Here is a 24,019-nt window from a genome sequence, read left to right as displayed (position 1 = left end):
GTCAACACTATGTTTTAAAAAGGTAAAAAAAGCCATGCTTAAACTAGCAATTGGTCTTGAATTAGTATATTTTAGTGAAAAGTCATGCCGAAGCTTCCTGGTTTTTCTCATCTGCTCAAATGATGGTAAATATTCTAGAAAAATTCAAGTACCCTTGCACTTCTTTGTACTGCTCACTGTTCCCTTTTGGTATCTTGCCTCTTTAATGCTCAGACTTGAGTGGAGCCCTGGGAGTGAAGGAATCAAAGCTTCGCTGCTGATGTTCACCAGGATCTTTGAATTTACCTGTCTGCAGCCTATCCTTGAGCCTCTCTCTTCGCATCCTTGCTTATTTATCCACTGACTTTTTTTTTTTAATGTATTACTGTAGTATCTGAGAAATTTGGCTTTAAAACATTTAGCATCTGGCTTGTTGGTTAAGGTAGTGTTGTCTGAAATGCTTCACAGTGCAGGAAAATTGCTTCTAACCAGGATGGGGCATTTGGGGGTCTGCACCTCTGCTGGCGTTGCATCTTGGTTGTGAAAAAGTTGCACGATTCAAACTGGAGTTAGGATTTTAGCTGGTGTTTTTGAATTGTTGTATAAGCGTGTGGATGCTCCTGTTTTGCTTTAGTCCAGATTTGTTTTGGGGTTAGGGTAAGTCTTTAGGAGTTAGTTTCAAGGAAAATTAAAAATCTGCTATTCCCTCAGAACTAAGAGGGCACTGGCAAAGGTTTATACTTGCTGAACTTGATGGTTTAAAAATGATGTGAAATACTAGTCCAGTTTTCTCTGGAAAAGAGAGACTTGAGACAGGGGAGAAGTTCAGTGGAAGGATCTGTCGAGCATCTTTCTGGCGTAATTATGTGGAGGCAGAGACTGTTGCCGCCTGGACACTTTATTTTTGCAAAACCTTGGCTGCCTGACAAATGTACTTTTGATAGGAAAAAGAGCTGGGCTGGCAACAAGTGGCTTGTACTGATAAAAATGTAAAAGCAGGTCTGAGAGGGCTATTGTGAACACCAGTGTCATTTTAAGGAGCGTGATGCGGGAATCTTGGTGAAGAAAGGGAAAATGAGATGCTGTGGAGAAAGTTTATCCCTCTGAATCGGCATACAGGGGTGGCTGTGAATGGGGGCTTGCTAAACTGCATCGGGTCAGCAGCCCCTGGAGTCGGAGACAAGCAAATTATGAAGACAAACAGCAACTGTGTTGTCCTTGGTCATGTGCTTCTGGAGACAGGCTGCTCACCAGGCAGCTCTTCACCGTTCCCTGGGTAGAGAGACTTGTATTAACCCTAACTCCACCTCCGAAATACCTTCCTCTCTGAATTTGACTTGTACGCAGCACTGCACGTTAATTCTAGTCTGACTCATGAGGCAGTTACTCAGTTCCTGGGATAAATCCTTTGTATTTGCCACGTTATTTGCTCTTTGGCTTCCATGGGCATATACAGGTTGAGCGCAGTGAGCTTCAACTGAAAGGTGAACCGTAGAGGTGCATCATGCTTTCCTGCGTGACTCAGATATTCTGCCTATTTTGAAAGTGTTTGCACAAGCAGGATTTATCTTAGGATGGTTGCCACGGGGTCCTATTGTTGAGGATGCTCGTAAATCAGTAGTGCTCTGGCAGAAACAAAAGGAGAAGAAAAACTTCTGCCCTGCTGGCGTAGTGCAAGCTGCACCTCCTGCGCTTCCAAGCCTGTGTAGTGAAAAATATATGCACATCTCAGCTGCAGTTGTTTCCCATTTTAAGCACGGCAGAATGTCTTCCTACGAGAACAGGCTTGTTGTTCCTAAAAATACTTTCTCTGTGTTCCTCTCACATTAAGAAGAATTAATTATCTCTGTCTGTTTTGAAGTTCTTAATGTATTTTTCTCATTGTTTGCCTTGCTCTTAGGCCTTACTTATTTGATGGCAATCACATTGCACTGGGTCGTTCATCACTTTCATGTGTCACAGCCGTGGGATGTTGTAGTTTTATTTGTAGCCACTCTGTTCCCAAGTTTTGTAGGTTCCTGGATAGTGAGTTTTGTCATGGAGCTTGTTCTCGTGGGGACTGAAGCCATCGTGTAGCTTAGTGTGCTTAGATTCTGGAGGATGGAAGAATCACTTATTGCTTAATAACAGCATGTTACTAATTGTCTGAATATTGGTGCGATCTAAGCGTCCCCAAGGAGAAAAGTATTGCTGCAGGAGCAAGATGTGAAAGCAGGGTAAGTTATCAAGATCGTTACCAGAGTATCTCTTCTCAAGCTCGAATGGAAGAGAAAAAGCTTATCTTTCAGCATCTTTTAGAAGAAGGTCTTGGGTGGGTTGTTCGGTTTTGGGTATTGTTTTGGTGGTTTTTTTTGTCTTCTTACAGTAGGATAACAAGAGCTGCGTCAGAGCAAGCGCGTTACCTGAGTGGTGGAAGGCACCATTGCTTAACAGATTTTTCTGGCCTTTCAGAAGAAGGATGGGATATTGAGTACTACTAAGTAACTACAGGAAATTTGAGAAAATAATATTTAGATTTGTTGATAACCAGCAATGACTCAGACTATCCTTTAGGGAGCTAGACATTTTGAAAAGCAGTGGTTGTGAAAATGGCATTTTTAAATAATTATCAGCCATATCTTGTCTCTTAATTCCTTATGGCTTTTATGAGTGAAGACACCAACATTTAGTTTACATGTCAAGTATACAGTAGCTCAGCCACATGCTTAACTAAACTGCCAAAGGAGGGCACAAAGGAGGAAAAATTAACTTGTCTGTGAGTGAATGGGACCATCCAATGTGGCTCACTGAGGGGATGAGACCAGACTTCTGGGGAGGTTGTCTTTGCCTGGGGAGGCGGTAAGTTAATACGGGAATGCCAGAGTATTCCTGTCCGGAAAGATTCCGGAGTTAGTGGATCATGTGTGAGCAGCAGTGGTACTTTTTTCACTGAATCCTTTCCAGATATCTTATCGGTAATACTAGAATTTGTTTCACAGAGTTGTGCCTGTGCACTGTATTTAAAATACTTGCCACAGAAATACCGTTCCTTGAATTTTCTGTTGCCCGGTTGCAACCCTGCTAGGAATGAAGAGAAGTAAATTTTTTCTTCTCAGATAGATTCTTCCATCTAACTTTTTTTCTAGCTAAAGGATGTTTCAGTGGCTTACCTAGAGCTAACGTTTCACCGGCTGTTTTCTTATAGTGGCACTGTAGTTCCAGCAGGATAGCAAGTAAAGCGCTGCATCAGCCAGGCAATGACGCTTTCTGGGTGACTGATGTGTGCAGGCTGATACGGGCACAAAGAGTAACAAGACCAAACCGTACAGTGCAAACTGACGGAGTGCTGCCGGCAGGCACAGGCAGTGACCTGGGCTGTCTGCAGAACCTGCCGTGGCTCGGGCTGGGAGAAGTGGGTGGATGTCACCCCATCTACTGTAAACACGCAGACGCCACAATTAATATTTTTCCTGCTTTGAAGTCTGAACATGAGTTTGTTTGGTTCTGCTTGGCTGCTGATGGTATGCTAAATACAGTAATAATACAGAGATGAAGGCAATCAGGTGAATAAAAGTGCACAGCACGTTTGCTAGTTAAAATGCACTGTAAAATAGGAATATAAAAGATGCATTTATTTATTGGCTTTTGTTTAGTTTTTGAGTAAAAGGGTTTGAGAAGCTTAGTGGGGAAAAGGGAAGGGTGACCTGTATGCTCATTAAACAGAAATACTATTTCTGTTAAACAGTACTGCGAAGAGCGTAGTGGTGTTTACTGACTGACACGACATACGGATTAACACAGCAGAATAAATTTGTCATAAAAGTGTACCAGCTAAGTCACAGGATCTGCTTGCTTGCTCATATGATAAGACTGGTATTTTGTTCGCTCACCAAGGAAAGAATGGTTTGCTCCATGTGACTCGGTAGTAGAATTTTGCAAGGTTTGAGTAACACCTATGGTTATTATTTATATTATTAAATTTAAAATACAGACATGCTTTTGGGTCTTACAAGTGTATGGACAGCTGGTCTTGATTTTTCTGAGGTTGTGTAAGAGTCACCTGTGGGGGAATCGGTTTGTCAGCAAGGCAACCAATACACCATTTTATTTATTGGATACAAAAATAAATTAAGAATGTTACTTAGGTTGCAAAATCAAGCACTTGAAAGTTAGGAAATACCAGATTTACAGTTGCCTATGCAACATTAATTCTGTTCCCCTGTGCTTTTACCCTGTGCACTTAATAAGGCTGGGTTCCTGTGAAATTGTTTTGGATGTGGTCATGTAAAGAATATATCATGGGGCATATCAAAGAGGGACAGGAATAAGGTTGTATGGACATCTGGCATTTCTTAACTTCTTAAGTGCCCAATTTTGCAACTTAAATAGCTTAGGCTTTATATAAATGTAATTTCCTAGGCATTCTTAAAGTAAAAAGGTAAAGTAAAACTAAACCTACATATTACTGAACTGTAGCCATGCCTCTACCGTACACCTTCACTGGGATTGGAGTCACAAACATTGGTCAGCGTGGCACAGACTTGTGGTGTTTGATGCCACAGACCTTGTCAGCCAAATGGCAGAAGGCAATCGTTACCCGAGAGAGATGACGGACTGCTGGGCTTTGGGCAGAGGATCCACACGCTGGAGTTAGAGAACATTAGGGGAGGGAACAGACTTGGGATGTTTGTATGTCCGTGTGGGGCCTTCTGACGGGGATGCAGGTCTGTGTCGGGTCAGCCCTCTCCTCTCCCTCGGCTTCGGCTGCTTCAGGCAGCTCTTCGCAGGCCTGTCCTCTTTGCCTGCTCAATTCTCAGGGAGGGTTTTGCAGGCCTCTGTTCTTTGTTCCTCTCCGCCCTCCCCAAGCTATTTGTGGGCAGTTTCCTTTAGAAACAAATTAACTTACTGTCACTATACTTGACCTACTGCTACGTGCCAGATCTGTGCACTGTTCCAAGTGACACTTGACGGGTCTCGCTGATGTTTCCTTTTGGACGTTTAAGGTCTCAGAACCTGAAGTCACCACAGTTAAAATACTTTAAAATAGTTGAAGAAAGTGCCTGAGTGTTCTTAAGTCATGGAGATACCACCAGAGTCCTCCTGGCTGCTCGGAACCGCAGCCTGAGAGGAGCCCTCTCCAGCTTGGCAGTCTTCTCCGAGTCAGGTCAAGACTCCTGCATCTACGGATCTTCTGCTCTACAGAACAGCCTCTTTTCTTGGTTTGTGCTTTGATAGTGAAGATTACAGGGGTTTTAATCTTTATAACATTTCAAGCCAGGGCTGGTTGGTCTGGAGATGGAGGGTCCCGAGCAGTATCTTATGCAGTAACGGTTTGTAGCCTCCTCTCTTCCCTCTCTAAGTTGCTTTTCTTACGTAAAGGGAACACAGCATAGATTGGTGTAAAGATTAACAAAATCGTGCCATCATCCAGTTTCTTTTTACTTAGTAAAATGAACGTATTCTGAACTAGGCTGTATCAGGAATTTAGTGCCTCTGGGTTTTTTGGGATTGAGCCTTTCTAAACTTCAAATAGAGGTGAAGGGAACTTGCACTGTAAAGTTGGATAATGAAGTTCGTGGCCTGTGTGTACCCTGCGTGTGCCTGGAGAACGCTGGCTGGTATGTATAGAGCTTTTAAAATCTAAACCGTTCTGGTTATGCAGTTCTTACTCATTGTTCTGAGCCGATACTAAAAGTTCCTTTTCTGCTCCTGTGGAACCTTTTAACCAGGTTATAGTGATGGCAAAATGCTCGGCAGAGGGAAGGGCGTTTATGGCTGCTGGTTAGAAATTCTCAAATGCAACCGTGCCTTTACTGAGAAAGGAAGAGAAGGGCAGAGAAAGGAAGATGTTTCTTGGATACAAGAAGCACAGGCTGGGGAGAGATGGGAGAAACGTCTGAAAACCAAAGCTAGCGGATATGCAGAGATGTCTGTGGGATGGCTTCTTGCTCTATTAAAACAGCAGTAATGAGACGTGACGTACTGAAGGAGATGAACACTTCCTCTCCGTTCCTTCCTCCTGGATGGATGGTCAAAGGCAGAAGTTTAGTTTGTTCGCTTGGAAGGTGGTGAGGAAAAAGGTCTTTAGAGCCCAGCACACAACTGAAAGCTTCTAGTGCTGGAGGGAATTGCAGAAAGAAAAGCCTTTAATGCTTTTATGCTGATGTAAGGAAATGGTGTGGCTGACTAAAACATTCTTTCTCTGTACCAAGTCGATCACCTAGTTCTCGGAAACAAACTGTAAGCTAGAGCAGTCTTTGTAGGATCAAAAAAGCTGCAAACGCAATTATTGGTGAAATCCTTTCTCCATCCTTTTTGCGGCCTCATTTGCCGTGATTTTCTCAATGCATGAAGCCATGTTTTAAAAAAGCAGAAAAAGGAATTTGCAGTCTCAAATATTCCCATTTCTGACATAAAAATGGAAAGTGCTTGAAACTGTTTTCTAGAAGTAAATGAGCTGTCACTGATCGTGATGAAGATGTCTCAAGTGTACTTTTTCTAAAGTACAAAAAAGTAATAAAAATACTTTGTATTTTCAGTGTTAGTCATAGGTTCTTTTTGTTTCCTCTCCTGTTGTTTTCTGCTTTGGCTTCAATGGACCATTTGTCGGTTTGCTCAGAATAATCCTCAGACCTGTTTTTATCCTTCTTAAAAAAAAAATAGTTTTATTTCTGTTTAAAAGCATATAATCTTAGATTAAATCAGAAAAGGTTGTTCTTTCTCTCTGTGTCTCTTTCTAGTAGTTAACATTCAGTGCTTTTACTTTCTTGTATCTTGAATCCTTTCTTATTTCCCGTCTCCTTCTGGCACCGCTTTGTTTTCCTTCGCTGTGTTTCTGTTCTGAGCCCTTTTTTTTTTTTCCACCCCCCCCCCCCAGATGTGTTAAGACACGGAGTTATTTGCTCTCAAAATGTGTGTGATGGATTGTTTGAGAGGGTGTTCAGATGACGGTAATTTCTACGTTATCTTAAAAATGAGAGTGGCTTAACAGGCTGGATGGTATAGCTTGCTATCCCTGCTCAAAGCGAAATCCCATTTTTCCTTGAAATTATACTATGGTTTGCACTGAATGCCAACACGTGTAACACTAACTGTGGTTTTGCAAACAATACATGGTAGCGTACGTACTGCTTAGATAGGGAGTGTGAGGTGGTTAATTTTTTTCTGTGAACTACTTGGTATTAGCAAAAGTGTTACGTGCCAGCGATGCACATACTTCACCTATGGTTATAAAGTGCTGTTTACTTTTTTCCTGCAAACACAAAAGCCAAGTGGGAAGGGATATTTCATAAACTCAGTGCTATTGTGTCCTCTGGTCTAAGCCATAAAACAAGAGTAACAGAGACGTTCCCTTTGAACTTGAAATCCCTTTCTAAGCTGCTGATCTAACCTAAGTGAGAGGAGGAGACGATACCAGCCAGAAAATTTTTCTCTTCTGGGTATTTCTCCTCCCGCCTCTTTTCTTTTTTTTTAAAGTCCTTAAGTGAGTTTGATGCTGCACCTCTGCCCATAAATTTAAAAAAATATTATCGTAATGTAGGTCAGTGAACTGAAACGCCACTGTACACCATGGGGGATTAAAGTCAGAGAGGCAGCCCTCTCCCACTCCTACTAGGTCATATGACAATATAAACAAGAAATGCAAGGAGCCTTCAGCTTTTTCTTGCCCTAATCCTTTGTTTATGCAGCACTTAAACTGACTTTTGGGGTCGTCTCTGTCTGGCATTAAAGCCCTAAAGCTTTTTGAAGTTTCCCTGAAGTTAATAAAATTAGTCTGCCCTCATTGCTAGGCCCCTTGCTGCTGCTACAGAGCAGACTGCGTATCCCTTACTGTCTTTGCGGCATTTGGCTTTTTAAGTTAATAATATTTTATAAAAAAAAAAAAAAAGTGTTTGAGAGAAAAGCAGAAAGATCTCCCAAAAGGCTGTTCAGCTAATAGGCAAAGTGATTGCCATTGTAGATGTTCTGAGAACTCAAAGGGGATTAACTTAAAATCCAGCGATTGGAGGTAAATTGCTGGTAAAGTAATTGGAAGTGTTGAGTTTCAGTTGGGGAGAACAACATGCGTTTCTTTTGCCTTTTGACAAAGCAAGACTAAACCAAAATTTTTTTTTATTTTTCTAATATGGTCTTAAAGTTGAGAAAATGAGGTTTCCTTCGTAGCAATTACCTCTCCTTCACCCTTTTATTTTACTGCAAAGATTGATCAGTTATATTAGTTCTTGTTATATCGGGCATTCTCTTATTATTTAGTCTTCGTCAGGGATAAATTGATGATAGGCTAACTGAGGGGGGCGGACGACACAGGGTGGGATGTATAGTATTTAGCGTACGAGTCTGAGACTTTGGGTCACAAAAGTTTCAATCCAAACAGCCACAGAGGCAAGTCACTAATCACTTATTATCTCAGCACCCCTAAAGCACTTGTTTTTCTAATGGCCTACGGAGGTGCCCCAGTAATAATGGGGATATGGACAGAACATATTGATCAGCTAAAGGAGGGAATTTTTTAACAGGTTGACCATTAATTAGAGTGAAAGGAACAGTGCAGCTGGAGACCTCAGTTACTTTCCTAAACTGTGTATGCAAGACCAAGACCCTAAAGAGCACATTTACTTATAAAAGATGAGTTTTTTTAAAATCAAAGGTATTAAGTGACTATGGCATACCTCAGTGGTGATAGGTTTTGTTGCTGTCATGACCGTCAATTGTAGGTTATCATTACCAGTTTACTCAGAGGTACGTGGTGCCTGTAACACTTGTTCACAGAAATCATTCTGAGTTTTTTCTGACGGCCCTGCTCGGGAGGCTCTAAACCGAACCATGCTAGCCTACTATGATTGTTCACCCTGTAAGTCCCTTTTAATTAAGTTAAAGATAACTTTGAAGTGCTCTTGGAAAAATAAAAGATGTTTATGTTGTCTTTAAAGTTGGCTTCCTGTGCCATTTTGGGGGGATAACTACAGAAATAATAGATAGATGGAAGATCCTCACTGGAGTGTAAGAGAGCACCTGTATTTCAAACACAGGGGTAAGAAGCACGTTAGCCTGTGGTGGAGGAGAGGAATGTTCAGTTTTGAAATTCTTGTTTTAGGAATAAAAGATTTATAGGAAGAAGTAATATTTTCATTTTACCAGCTAACGCAACTGGAAAAATGAAGAAAGTTTTGAGAATGTAAGTGCTTCTTCAGGTTGGAATTAACAGCTGCTTTTTCTGCTAGTCTTTATTTCAGACCCAAAGAAAGGCAAGTGCCTGCCCGAAAGCTTATCTTCCCCCTCTACCACCACCTGTTACCCATGGCTCTAGTAAAAGACATTATTCAGTTTTAAATTCAAGGCAGAGGTTGCCAAGTGGTGATACTGCCTTTAATGGTTCACAAGCTATTTTGAAGCAGTGCTTGTTGAGGGAGTGGGAGAGGACAGACACACCAAAAAAAAAAAAACCAAAAACCCAGAAACATGACCTTTTGGGAAAAGATGAGGAGCGGATGTTCAGGCAGCAAATGTTGTGGAGGCATCTGAATGCTTCTGCCCAAAGCCTTGAGTCTGTACCCAGCTGGGGGCAGAGCTGCCTCTACTGTTGTCATCTCATAGAATCATGGAACGGTTTGAGTTGGAAGGAACCTTGAAGATCATCTAGTTCCAGCCCCCCTGCCACAATCAAGGGAAACCTGCCACTAGACCAGGCTGCTCAAAGCCTCATCCAGCCTGGCCCTGAACCCTGCAGGGATGGGGCAGCCACAGCTTCCATGTAAGAGGAGGAAGACGGGCTGTAGACGTTTCTCATCCTGTACGTTCACATGGCGTGGGACAGGATGAGGTCCTGCCAGTGCTCTCTAATATTGCACGGCCCTTTCAAGGCTCTTTCTTAGCTATGCAAGTAAACCCCATTTAAAATAAGACAAAAATAAAATTTCTGATGCTAGATTTACTGCCATACTGAGATTGGCATTAAAATAGAGGCATACATATGTAAGAAAATCATAAACAATAATGCTGGGGATTTGAGTCTGTATGTGCACTACTGTTTATAGAGGAGACTTCGAGGAAGGAGAGTATCTTCATAAACCAGCAATACTGTGAGCCATCATTTAAACCAACTAAAGGGGAGTGTTCAGAATTGGTTATAGTTCTGTACTGTTCCAAGTCATTTTGGTCTTTGAAACACTTAGTTTTATCTAAAAAGCGCTCTGAAGATACGAAGAAGAGCTGCAACTTTTGCCACCAAAAAAAAAAAAAGCTTGAAAAGATTTAAGTAATATGCCCTTATTTCTTCTGATAAGTAAATAAATGTTCTTGCCGCGGCTACGAGGTAGACTAACTCCAGGCGTCAGGTATAGGAGGATATTCACACCTACAGGATTAGGCTCACTTGGCTGCACCTTATACTTTGTAATGCCTGAGGGAGGGTTGTTTATCTCGCCTTACCCACCAACCTTGCTGCCTCTTGTTCCTGATAGCTTAATTAAGAATTCAACTTGGAATGGTTCTTCCCACTGGGTTACAAACCTTGAAATTAAAATTGGATACAATGGTCATAAGGCTTTTAGTTTAACAAATCAATGTGTATGTAAAGGTGAATATTTAAAAGGCTCTATTTAGAAACTCTGAGGAATTCTGTCATTTCTTTGGAAGTGTAGCTGTTGGAGTGTGGGTCTGGAGCTGAGAGACGGAGAATGTTTATGTAGGTGATAATGTACTTAGCTGTACCTTAAGTAATGGAATAAACTTTTTGTGAGCATAGGTACTTAAGTGAGTTTCACAGAAACGTTTCAAAGCAGAAAAGAGATTTTAATTAACTGATCTTTACAGCTTGTTCTAATGCAGGCATTGTTCTTCCTCTATTATAAGAAAGGGGGTGAAAGCAGAAATATATTGATTCACAAAGTCTTCTACAAATTGCCTTAAACTCAGCTGTTTTGATGACACGTCTAAAGTTTTGTTCATTTGCAGGTAAATGGTTTTCTAAGGGCAGGGTGGTCGAAGTCACCAAACTTCTCATTGGTATAATTTTTCTTGTCACTTTAGACTGTAGACTCATGAAGCCCAATTTCTTTTGCAGGTGATGGATGATTACAGCGTGATCGGTCGTTCGTTGTTTAAAAAGGAAACAAACATCCAGATTTTTGTGGGTCTAAAAGTCAAACTCTCTACAGGAGAAGATGGAATAATAGATGGCGGTTTTGGACAAAGTGGCAAATTTAAAATCCGAATTCCAGGTGGGTGCTTCTCAGCTAACAAATACTAATCTACGTTAAGCGTAGAGCATCTTCCTGTATTGCAAGTCTGAATGTCACCAGTAGCCTGCTGAAGTTCTGAAATCGGCTTGTGCACAGTTGAACCGCTGCTGATTTGGTGGATTGTACCTCTTCTAAGTAAATGATGGTGGCTGTGGCTTACGCTGTGGGACTGAATGGCCTGAAGCCGCATCTCCTGTGTCAACAAAGTCAGGTCTCAGAATGACTTCTTGTTGAGTGGCAGTGACATAGAAATCATGCTTTGCCCAGAAAGGTTTGTGGAAATCTCTCCTCTCAATAGAGGGATGATTTGCACCAGAGCAAACCTGCAATCAGTTTTACCTGTAGCTACTTATTAAATATAGTATAGTGGATGCAAGTTCCTTAAATTGGCTCTGTTCTGCATGTTGTTACCGAACTTGCCTTCAAGCAAAAGCTGCTTGATAAATGAGTTTTTGGAGATCTTGAGAGGCTTTTTTATTGCTTGTGTCTCCTGTTTTTATGAAATTATATATTACTGTATCTTTCATCCTCGGTGAATTACAGCGAGGATTTATGCCTCCGTAGGTTAGAGCATGGGGAATGATGAGTGCTAGAGTTCTTAAGTGTCATTACTGGCTTGTTTTTTGTCCTCCTTTTAAGTTAGGAAAGTTGTTCCGAGCCTTTTCAAAAGGCAGTAATAGGTGCTGCGTTTAACTCAGATTGTGGGATAAGATTTTATTTCTGTTTGGTTTATTTCTGTTGGACAAGTGGAGAAAAGAAATCTCGATGTTCTATGACAGCAAACAATCGCATAGAGACTGATCTATAGAAAAAACTGAAGTTTCCTGATTTCTTGCTGAAAATGGACTGTTTTCTGTTTAATTTAAGGCTTGATGCAACTGCACTAATTTTGACCCTCAGCAAATTTCCTCTCTTCTTCCCATCAGAAGATTAGAATTTCTGACCAGACAGAAAACCACCTGCGTTCTATCCTAGCAGTTATTCCGCTTTTGTCATCAAATGCTAGACTTTTTGCAGATAGGTCTGAGCGCCTAGTTAGCAAGCACACTGCATATTTAAAGAAAGAAGTTGCACCAGATACGTACGTTTTGCATTTTCTAGTATAGAAAAGCTTTTAAGCCTTCACTGAGATGGGTACCTTTAGGTAGGTGGTGAAATGATGTGTAAATGACCTTAATGCTGAAAAGGGTTCAAGCTGAAAATCAAGATGATATCTTGCTTAAAAAATGTAGTGGTTTTAGTAGATTTTGTCTCCTGGAGGCAAAAATATGATGAAAGAGAAGACCTGCAGGAGGATGGTGTTTACGTTGCCATTTCCACATTCCTACATGGATGTAGGAAATGGTTCTTCACGGGACAGGGAGAAGCCTAATAATGAGTCTTTATCACCATTGTGGATGTAAGCAGGAACTATAATTGCGAACCAGCAGTCATATTGAGAAAATCGTATACAGATTTCAAAAATCGCTTTTTGCTCTGCATATTGAGTTAGTGGGAAGAAATGATACGTTTCACCAAGGTGTTTGTTATCTAATCTTGGTTATACTCTTCAGATGTTTAACAGCAGACCGTGAGACAGAGGACCCTTTATAGTTTGTTCTTTCAACCAGAAGAATACGTAGCAGAATACTAGAATTTAATACCTCTCTAAGGTAGGCAGAATAATACAACTTAGTTCGCTTTGCTTTAGGCTGGGTCAAACTTGGGTACTCTTGATGTCTGGAAAGAAGAGGCAATAAGCTAAATTAGCTCAAGCTGAGAGTATCAAACAACGCATGGCTAGCAGGGGGAAGAACCACGGACGCTGGAAGAGCCTAAAAACCTGTGTCTTTAAGAGTTGCGGAGATTTGTGCGTAGGGGGAGGGCTATTGCTGTGATGCTGTTTAAGTCAACTGCAGTTCACATTCCTTCGTTAGGTCAGTGTTGCTTTTTTAATGTGTCTGCATCCTGTTTGTGGGTTTTCAGTGGCTTTTTTTTTTTTTTATTAAATTTAACTGATCAGACTCTTCTCTCCCTTCCCCCCGTTCTTCAGCCTTGCCTCTCCTCATATAAGTCTCTCTTACAGATTTATTTTGTGAAGAGCTCTTTTTAATTTTTCTGAAGTTATTTCCCTGTGATTCCTTCACAAATGTATCGGGGGGGCGGGAGGGGAGGGAAGGAAATGTGCAACTTGAAAACTGCCTTGGATTGCCTCAGCCTGGCAGTCGGTCAGCCCTCTCGTATTTAGAACCAGTCCTAGCCTCTGGAATTGGATGGCGTGTTCGGGTGGTTAACCCGATGGTAGCTGAGGGCTGGTTTTAGAAACAAATCTCTGGAGCAATAAAAGTCAGGTAGATGTACCGGAGGCTTGTGTCCTGACTACTTAAGGTAACAGCAGACCAGGGCGTGTTGGAGGGTGGTACGTGGTCCCGCTGGTGCCCGCAGCCTCCAGGGCCGTGCCCGCTCCCGTGAGCGAGTGCTGGGCTCCCCGAGTGTTGTTCCACAGTCACTTGGAAATGGCTTGTGTTTGCCTATAGATCACAGCCTGGGAACGTGGTCTTACGTCGTCTGTGGGCTGAAACTTGGCAGACCTCGCGACTGGGAATGGCAGAACACGGATCTGTTTCTTATTCTGGCAGTGCTTGTGTGCAGCAATAAGTCAGATACTGCTGCTCTGTGAAATGGGGATAATTACTATCCATTCTGGAAAACAAAAATGCAATCTCTGATTTATATTTATTCCAGACTTTGGAGCATTAATATTTCTTGAAAAGGCTTAATTATCTTTCTTTAGAGTACAAAAAACACATCTAGAGTACAGCATGCAATTGGAAGTTCCTCAGTCGCTGAAAGATGTCAGCAATTTGGAAGAAATTCAGGGAAGAGCAGTAAGAATGCTGGAGAGGCTGAAGGGATTGATTTATGAGGGAAAGAAGATGAAAAGAAATGCATGAAACTTGGCTAAATGATGTCTAAGTGGGAGATATGATTATCTGCAAGTATTTGAAGAGCATAATGGAGAAGAATCCCTTAGGGGTGGTCCAAGGAGGTAGAAGTAAAGCTAATAGCATGAAATAAAGCAAAGTGTAACTTGACTAGTGAGAGATGTTATTTAGCAGAGACTTCTTGCACTGCCAGCTCATCTATGCAGAGGAAAAAGATGTAATTCCATTTTGAGAACACGCGTGCAGTTTGCCTGGCTGCTTGGTGTAGTGCCTGTGTCAGAGTAAAGCAGGCAGCGGGGTGGTGGAAAGTAGAAGGACGGTGTATTTTTCATCTCGTTTCTGGTTTTGTCTTCAGGCACACTTTTATCGCCTGAATGACAAGGTATAACCTACTTTCTAGACTGTTTGCAGCAGCATCTAGTTCAAAAAAAAGAAAAGTATTTGCCAGCAGATGTGCTATTCTGTAGGGCTAGCTTGTGGAGCTGTTTGTGTTTTAGCTGAGGAAAAAGTTTTCAAGGCATGTTAATCGTCAGGATGACGCTTACTTTCCAGACTGGTTGTATGATCAAATACATAGAAAGGAGGACATAATCTCTAAATTTGTAAGAGAGTTTTGCTTAGTTTAACAAGCTGCTTAAAAAACAAACAGGATTTGAAAGGCAATTTAAACGACAGTGCCGTGTGAGTTACGCTTGTGTGTGTGCATGAGGGAGCGAGCTACTGATGAAGTGCTTCTTGCTGAGGTGGGTGCTAGGTGGCAGCTGGTTTAGTTGTAAATGGGAACGCTGCGTTTTATAGTCAAGGTAAATGAGTGAGGTGTATTGTTCACCTTTGAAATCAAGAACAGGTTTGGGGAGGCAGGAACTGTATGTTTAAGTGTCTTATTCTAAAGAAGACAAAAGCTAACAATGAATAGTCTTTGGAAAACGCTTATTTCAACATAAGTTGCACCTAGGAATGTCATGCCAGTTGATAAGAAATTCAGAGGAAAGTTCAGTGAATCGTTTGAATAACTTAGTACTAATTGTAGATTCTGTTTAACTGTCTCTCAGCCAAGAATTGACCCTGTAAAACTCTGCTTGGTTTGCAAAATCATGATGTGTTGATGTGTCTCATGACATCTCTTAAAATCTTTTAAAAGATTGGCTCTAGATACGCCCTCTTCATTGGTTTTGGCATGTTGCATTTGTCTTGTGTTTAATTATTGTAAAATGTAGTGACTTTAAAAATCTAATTGGAGCGTATGTGATATCTCAGGCATAGTTCACTTTCCTTTCTGTCTGTCTTTACTGTCTAGTCGCTAGTAAAGCGTTTGTCCTTTCTGAGGCACTGCGGTGTGTTTGACTGCGAATTCCCCTCTTCTCTTTTTGACTCGACACGGTAAAAACTGCTGTACGTGAGATGAGTTAAACGCTACCTTATTTCTTAATGCGAAAGAAGCAGTGCATATCTAACAGTCATAGCAGCCGAACACACTTCTGAATTGAGCAAATTTAAATGTAATAAAAAGCACCCTTTTCATAAGAAGAGATACAAATGAAAGTATTAGAATACGAGCTTTTTTTACTTTGCTCTTCTTTTTACCTGTAAGGGATAATGGTAGTTTCAAGTTTCTTACAACAGGTGAAGACAAACTTAGTTGAACTTGTCTTTTGTTGCCAGTAACTTTTTGCCTTGCTTTTATAAGTGTTATTGCCTATGAGAGGGCAAGTCTGTTTTCACTGTTTTTGCTGCTTGTCGTGGCAGAGAGGTTGAAGGCGCCATAAAAATCTGTTCCGAAGTAACAGCACGGGTGTCCCCCCCAGTTCAGGACACACAGTGCCTCTGGCATCCTGCACTGCTGGTGTAAGATGACTTAAAGTGGTAAGAATTAACTAATGTGCCTCATTCTTGAGAATCTCCCGTATTCTTCTGTGTGAAATTAAAGGGTAGAAATGCTAAATATGTTTCCCCTTTAGCGTATTGTGGAGATGGTGTGTCTTGGTTTGGTATTTTTCTGTTTTGTCACATACTTTTTTCATTGGATGGGATCCCACACTGGCTTGGGAAGTGGTTCCTGACATAGTGGGAAAGCTTTGATGTAGGAGCTGTGGGTGAACAGCACTACTCTGCATAATTTCGATTCCAGTTAAAAATTGTGGATGTAAAAGTGGGATTCAAATCAATTATTTTTTAGCACTCTACCTAAGGAAGTCGAATAGAAGTTAAATAGTGTGAGGGAAATTAGAGTTATGCAAAGATGGAAAAATGCAACAGTAAAATAATTTGTGTATTGCATTGTCTTCTGTAACTTCCCCCTTCAGAAATATCTTAATTGTGTTCTTTTTTGATATTTTTTAATTATTATTATTCGAGGGGTGTCTCACTTTCTTCAGGTAGCTCTCAACACACCAATGTAGCTGGCATTTGTGGAATATTAGTTACAGGGTTGTTTTTTGTTTGGTTGGTTGGTTTTTTTAAACAACTGTAGGAGACAAGCTTTAAATAGTTGACTGTAGATAAATATCATATTCCCAACTTTGTAATTTGGCGGGCAGTCCTTACTGACATCAGCGGGAATGGGGCAGTCTAAGCCTTTTCATTGCACTGAGAATAATTAAACGTCCTGTCACTAAGTAGCATACTTTTTTGTGGGAGATCTTGACACTTGGAATTCTTTGCTTGTGTTGCATTAAAATAGGATAATCTTCTTCTCTTAGGCCAAATGAAATTTAGGCATATTTAATGTCCATGTTTGCCCAGCCTGGCTGCTCTTTTAATAAAAGAAAATAAAAAATTGTTGGCTGCAAGGGTCTGGTGGGTTGCCATCCCTGTCAGTATCAGGTGAGGCTGAGCAGGATTTCAGTCAAGAGGAAAAACAAAAGCCCAAGGGCAAAGAAATCTGTGTAGCTGTGTTTTATTTAAAAGCTGGAGATTAGCTCTGCTTGTTCTTTCGCAGTCTCTCTTCCCCTACCCTCTAAACCAAACAAAACCTAAAATCCTTAAGGGGTACTTCAAGCATAAATCTCCTTCTCTCCTTTTTGTGAAAGTTGGCTGGTGTAGTATGGGCAGAGGCTGTGAGAGGATTGCTGCCAGGGAAGCATCACTTCCCTGTATGATCCCCTCTTGAGCGGATTAAACTGTAGCGGTGTGAAAGTCCTGGTGACCACATAGGAACTGGGAGTTTGTGCTGCGTTACACAAAAAGGATGGCCTGGAGGAATCAAGCCTACCTTTAAGTGGTGACATCCTGTAAGCCCACATTGACCTTTGTAGCCAAATATCCAGATTTATTGACCTTAGAGCGTTCTTTTTGTGGAATCAAGGTCAAGATTTGTGCACATTCCTTCTGAATGAAAACAGAAGTCAAGGAAGTGTTAACTTATTAACTGGCTGGCTGTCTCATCCACGTTAGCAGCAGTAGATCCTGGTCTTGACTGTAGTGGCAGAATTGTAGGACTGAGCCTCTAAACTTAGGGCTTTGAAGGGGTGATGTGTTGATTGTAAGATTGTTTTCAGAGGCAGCTGGTCATTGTATCTAGAGCTGGTGCTGTGCTCATGGGAGATTAAAACTCTTTGGATTTCAAGTTGCTATTGGAGTGTCTCTTCAGCAGGTTGTTCTTCTGGGGTCAGGCAGACTTGGATGATAAATTATCAGACACCAGGTGACACAGTGTTCGAGTGCTTCTGGGGAAGGAAAAGGTCTAGCTCCTGTCTAAGCCCTTGTTTTGGGTAAAGTATAGGCTATACGGTGGTCTCCTGGGTTAGTTGAAAAGGAGATGGCGCCTTCCCCACACACTCCCTTTTTACGTCTGTGCAAGAGGAGCCATGGGAAATTGTCATTAACGCAATGGACGGACCACTGGTGGTCCTACACCATGTGCTGTAGTCTGTGTTTGTTCCCTACTCATCACAGACAGCAATGACTGTTGCGCTCCCCTTGAAGCTGGGGCGATGGGTGGTCTTCAGGAAAAAGTCGTCTTGCTCTGCCCGATTGTTAGATGGTGCTTTAGAGCAATGTGTGCTGAGCCCTTCTTCCTACCCTGAATAGCAAAGCACCTTATACTTGCAATAGTGTGAGCTTAGCCTTAAAGCAAACCCAGCTTTAACTCTGGGCTTTGATGGCTTTTGTGTTTGTGCTTAGGTGATTATTTTTATTACTTCTACTCTGCAAAGCATGTTTTTGTGAGCTTTTTGTTTGGTATTTTGAAAGCAGTAAGGATGTAGGCGCTGCCTCAATCTAAAGAAAATTACTTTGAAAAGACAAGAGTATTAAGGTGACAAAGTTAAGCATTTAAAACTTTGGAATATAAAAAAGAATATCTTAATTAGCTCTCCATTGTGCAGATGAATTCTGATACCAGGTCCAATTACGTGATTGCATTCCCCACACCGACACACACAAGGAAAACATTGCTGGTTTGGGGCGATGCTTCTTAATTGACCTGTTGTCCTGTACTATTTTGTCCTCCTCGGTTGAGTAATCAACTCCTTTATTTTTTGCGCTTCATTGAAGTCCTGCAGTAAATAAGAAATTAATTATTTGTGCGACTAAAGGAAAAAAAAAATCTTATTAAAAAAAGAAAAATAGTTCCAGCAGATGGGATGCGTTTGACCATAGCATGAGTATCTTTACTTCTCCAGAACCTCTACCACTTGGGGGGGAGGATCCCAAAAAACCCCACTTGAAGATCACTTACATTTTCTTCTCTTATTATAAGCTTCCAATCTCCATCGAGCCCCACTTCGCTTTGGCTTGGATTCTGCTAATGCTCTTCCCTCTCTCCCATCTGCTTCTGTTCTTTATACCTCTGCCGCTGTCCCCACCTCTCCATCTTTCTTGGTCTCTGAAGTTTTATGTCAGTAACAGCTTATTTTGCCCTCTGTTATTTCTGCCAGCATTTCCAGGCCGCTGTAGGGGTGTGCAGGGTAGAGGGGATTTGGTTCTGACCTGTGGATCCTCTGGTGGTGTTATAGTGTGAGCCCTTGAAAGGAAGGGCTGAAGGGAACATCCAGTCCATCTCTGTGCTGGAGATTGCTCTCTGCAGATGGAGCCTGTAGAGAATTTAGCTGCCAAAATAGGCTTTTCTGAGTGCGTGCTAATTAACAGCTTCCTTTTTTGCCTCCAAGAACAGCAATTGCTCTACTGGTATCTTAAAGTTAAGTTTCAGATCCCCGTTGCAAAATAAAAAGATGCTATAGTTAGAATTTGTTTATCTTAGTTTGAGGATAAAATGTGGATCTGATAGTGTGAGGAGAGCTTGGGAGATGATTGTGGGTTTTTACAAGTATTTTGAAACTGAACAGTTGTTATTTCAGTTGGCAGTGACACTGGTAGTCATCTGTCCAAAGTACTCACAATGGTAAGCCCCCAAAGAAAGATTTTTCTTTTATTAAAAAAAAAAAAAGAAAGAAATTCTGTAAAGATTGTTTCTTTTCTTAGATAAACTCAAGTCATATATATAAGATCCTCCTAAGCCACAAAAGCTAGATACATAAATTAAACAAACTGAGATTTGCACTCAGTTGCATGTTTTTAAGATCTGGGATTTCAAAAGAAGTGCACTTATCTCGAGATTTGTGGTGAAACTGAGCGCTGGTAGCGCTGCTGTGTATTATAACCTTACTTCTCTGTAGGGTCTCTTGTGGTCATAAGTTTTTCCAGTTAATCCAGGCTTTGTTATTTTGGGGGAATGTAGTTATTGTGGAAAGTTGCATTCCCTGGGAGAAAAGAAGCATCCTACATATTAAGAGCTGCTACTTTGCTGAAATTTGAATAATTACAACAGCAGCTGTAAGCCGTTTGGACCCTATTGCTCAGTCTCGGTCACTGGCAGGAGGTGTCTGTAATTGATGTAGCTGAGCAGGCTGCTGTGTTCTGAGCTCCTATTTGCCATCGCACCACCACTAACTTATCCAGGGACCTTTCCCAAGTTATCTAATGGCTTTCGGCTTCATACTGCTGTTCTGTAAACTGCCCCTATCAGGCTGTCAGGAGCCTTGCCTAACGTGCTTAGGAAATCCTTTGTCAAATGGAGTTCTTTCACTGTAGGTTAGCTTTTTGAAGGAAGGAGGGGTAGGGGTATGTGTGTGGGGGGGGGGGAACCTGTGTTGGTGAGTGATGAAATGAAATATTCAAAATGAGGAAATGAACAAGTTTATTTCCCCTATAAAAGTGATCCTACTCTATTTTGCACGTGTGATAGTTGCAAAGTTGCGTAAACATACAACTGTAGAGTGGAACTATAGTCAAGTTTTAAATTTTTTTCTGCATTGTCATTTAGGATATTTTCTACTTTAAGTGCAGAGGTCTTGCTACAGTCACTACAGACCAAGTATCCTGTTCCTTACAGACCAAATTCCATGTTTAATTTTGACTTCACTGGATTTATGCTGCTGAGATTGCAAACAGTTTGGATTAGAACCTGGCGTGGAGCAACACGATCACTCTTACTTTCATGAAATGCTCCAGAGGTTTAGTGTAGTACACGTCCTGCACACAAGAGCAGGATGCATGGGCTACCTTCTGTTTGTTTTTTTGTTGTCCTTCTTAGGTGTTTCATTTTGCAGATTCAATACACTCTTGCTGTAATTTCAAGTGTGAAAACATTTTATTTTTTTTCCCCTTGAGAAAGAATATAGCTAGCAGTGCTTTTATTATGTGTCTATACAGTTTGGCTGAACAACCTTAGAGAACAACAACAACAAAAAATGCTATAGTAGCTTATATCTCCTAGAGAAAAGGGGAATATCCATTTTTTTATTTAATTCTTGCCTAGCTCAACATAAGAACCCTCGTACTGCCCACTACAGGTTTGGGATGCTTCAGTGTCTCCCTTGAAAAAATTACTGAAGGGACCAAATACAGTTTCTTCTGAAGAGTAACAAAATATATATGCCTGATAAATGTAAAAATAGCTTTTCTGTCAGTTTTGGTGAAGTTCACCACTGCTCAGTTAAGTGTTGTCCTCCCGGGAAGGAAAGACCCTTTTTCTTGCTGAGGACTTATGTCAGTGCAGGTACATGTGAGGGATTCAGAGGATCCCTAGGGATTCGGTTACGGGACTTGAGCTGCCAGAACACGGTACTTTTAAGGTGATTGTTAAATGCTCCAAAAAAAAATATGCTGGGGATTTGCACGTGTTATAATTGCTGCCTCTACTTCTTTAGGTGTTTAAGGTGGAGCCCTGTTCTGCAGGGCGGCTGGCGGTGGTGAGAGCTGACTGAAGCCCTCCGGGAGCTCAGGGCGAGCTGTTCCCGAGGCACTCGCTCTGGCCCCCGTCCAGTGGGCAGCTTTCTCCAAGAGCCCCCTTGCTTACGCAGAGCAAAGTGGTGGAAGCCATGAGATGTAGATTGTGTTCCCAGGTCTGTAGTTTCTTTATACGATAGCAAAGAAGGACTTGTTTCCTTCACCTTCATTTCTGCTCTCTTGTGTGACAAACGGGAGCTGCCATCTTTGGATGCTGCAGGCCTCGCTCATGGCTTTGCAGTATTTGGGTGGAAAATACGTATGTTCTGAGCCTTTCTGTAATTTAACTTTGATCTTGTTAAATGCCTCTACAAGGGTAGCTCATGCATTCAGAATGCCCTCTTGCAATGAGAGTTCTCTCCCTTTCTGTAAACTGTTTGTGCTTATTTACTTGATTTTGATCGTTCATCCCTTGGGCCTTTCACCTTCCCTTTCCACCAGTGTTTGTTCTGATAACTGTTTGAAGTCTGAGTAAAAACATACACCATGGGGGCTTCCTGGAGGCACAGAGCTTTGTGGTTTGCAAATTGTAGGCTATTTGAAGTATTGACTTGCAACAGTGGCCAGGGCTTAGTGGATGTGAGAACTGCTGTGTGACAGGGACGTTAACCTTGAGAGGCTGATCCATGTTTTGAGTTTGGGGACAAAAAAATAGTTGTTCTTAATAGCGTGCATTGATTTCAAGGAAGTCTGTGTAGAGCAGTCTTTGGTTTGTGTTTTCACAAAGGGATTTCAGTGTTTAATAAAGAATAGGAAATAACTGGAGCTTCAATAGACCTGTTTTGATGGGGGGGGTCCTGCTGTAGCATGATTTTGTATAATATTTTACATAAGCAACAAAAGCATTTCCTGCCCGTAACTACAGTATTATTGCATTTTTAAAAGCTGCAGAAAATACTTTTCAAGTACTTAATACCTGGAATACAAGTTATAGGTAGAGAAAAGCCATCATCTTGCTTAGAAAAGCCCTTCATCTAATATCTGAGGTTGCAACTTCAATCACGAGAATTCTGTGTTGTGTACTTTTGTGCTGTGGGTTTTATCATTGTAGTTTTGTTGTTTGGTTGTTTGTTTTTTTTTTTAAAAACCTCTGAGCCCTCAGTTCTTCCCCCCACCATTTCCCCTTCATCCCCCCAACTATTCCACATTAGGAAATCAAGACAACTTGGTATTTCAGAGAACCTGTTCTTCCTTCTTACAAGGGAAGCCCTGATGAGCTACCCAGTTTTGTTCTTATGTCTTACCCTGATCTCTCTCTGCTCTCCCTTCCCCACTCATTTCCCTCTGTGTTTGGCCATTTGCCTCCTCTCAGCCCCTTCCTCTGCCAGCCATCCTTGCCTGCACAACCCTGAGCAGCCTCAGCTGCTTTTTTTTAAATTTTTTTTTTTTTTTTTTTTTACAAAGTGGATGCATTAACAACTACAGAACCCTGAACCAAGAAGATGGACCTGTGCCATCCCTCCAATTGCTCTGTTGTTTCATCCTAAACTGTCTCTTTTGTGTATAAATGAAGAACATTGTTTGTATGGTACAGTCTTTTGCTGCGCACCTGAGGATTTTTAATTCAGTACATGGTTTTGCTGCCAGGTAGGTATTTACTTCTGAATTCATTTGTTTACCCTCTCAGTTTTCTGTCTGAGAAAGGAGGATAACGTTCCCTTTCTAATTTGACCAGTTAATGTATGGATGTGTTAGGCAAGGGACTCTTTGCCTGCCTGTTCTTCAAGTATCAGCACATCAGGACTGCTATTATAATATGAATACAACACGAAGAATATGTATTTGTTTTCTTTATGATTGCAATGAATTATCTTTTCAAGCGAGCACAATGGTAACACGGGCTGCACCAAGCAGCGTGTGCCAGGTAACGCTACGGGCAGGAGAGAAAGAAGACGTTTTCAAGGACTGAAAACGTGCTAAAGAATGCAAGTTCCTGCTGACAGGAGCAGGCTGTACATCATGAACTGAGGGTTTTCTTTTCATGGCTCATTACAATCGACTGTTCTCACAAGTACCTCCTCAGAAGATGTACGAAGATTATAGTCCCTCTGGAGTTCATGTGGAAACTGATGCCTGGTTCTCCAGTCCCTGACTTTTTTTTCCCTAGTTTTTCCTCATATTTGCCTTGTTATGCTCTTAAGTAAGAAGTTTGAAGACAGTGTGTAGTTGGGTTTATTTGTGGTTTTTATTTTTCTGTCTTGATATTGTGCGTATTCAGAGCAAGATTGACTTATTCGGCAAATTATCAGCATCTTTATTTATTTATTTATTTTTACTTTAAGTGAAACTTAAACTTGCATTTAATGACCCAGGCTCTGTCGTCTTTTAAAAGAAGCTGAATATTTTAAGAACCCTTTTCCATTGACTAAGCCACGTGAAGGCCAAATAAAAATGAAAGTTTTTGTAGAAAATTCTAAAATATGTCTATCTTTTACATTTTGCTAATATATTCCTATGGAAAATCAAATTAATTTCTCACACCTGTGAAAACAATAACTTCGCTGCTTCTGTCCAGTTGATCATCGTGCATTTCACTAGTGTTTACTCTTAAATATATGATTAGGTTTCGTCTGAAATATGTATGCTGCAGCACAAGCAGGAGTGATTCTCATTTAAAACTTGTTTCTTACAAGCACAGGGAAAAAAAAATCAATTTTATTTGGCATTTGG

At 41.2% G+C, this 24,019-nt stretch overlaps 1 protein-coding gene across 3 annotated transcripts in view; it reads left to right on the top strand.

Moving 5' to 3' along the window:
* The window catches only part of EEFSEC (eukaryotic elongation factor, selenocysteine-tRNA specific), a 127,514-nt gene that overhangs the window by 74,628 nt on the left and 28,867 nt on the right, over positions 1 to 24,019 (top strand). For all 3 annotated transcript variants that reach the window (XM_074602735.1, XM_074602736.1, XM_074602737.1), the window contains exon 6: positions 11,021 to 11,177. In XM_074602735.1, coding sequence (XP_074458836.1) covers positions 11,021 to 11,177 — 157 coding nt within the window. The remainder of the gene's footprint in view (positions 1 to 11,020; positions 11,178 to 24,019) is intronic.

Source organism: Larus michahellis, chromosome 10 (assembly GCF_964199755.1).
Source record: "Larus michahellis chromosome 10, bLarMic1.1, whole genome shotgun sequence".
NCBI lineage: Eukaryota > Metazoa > Chordata > Aves > Charadriiformes > Laridae > Larus > Larus michahellis.
The sequence above is the reverse complement of the archived record's forward strand: the minus strand, read 5'-3'. Positions and strand labels throughout refer to the sequence as shown.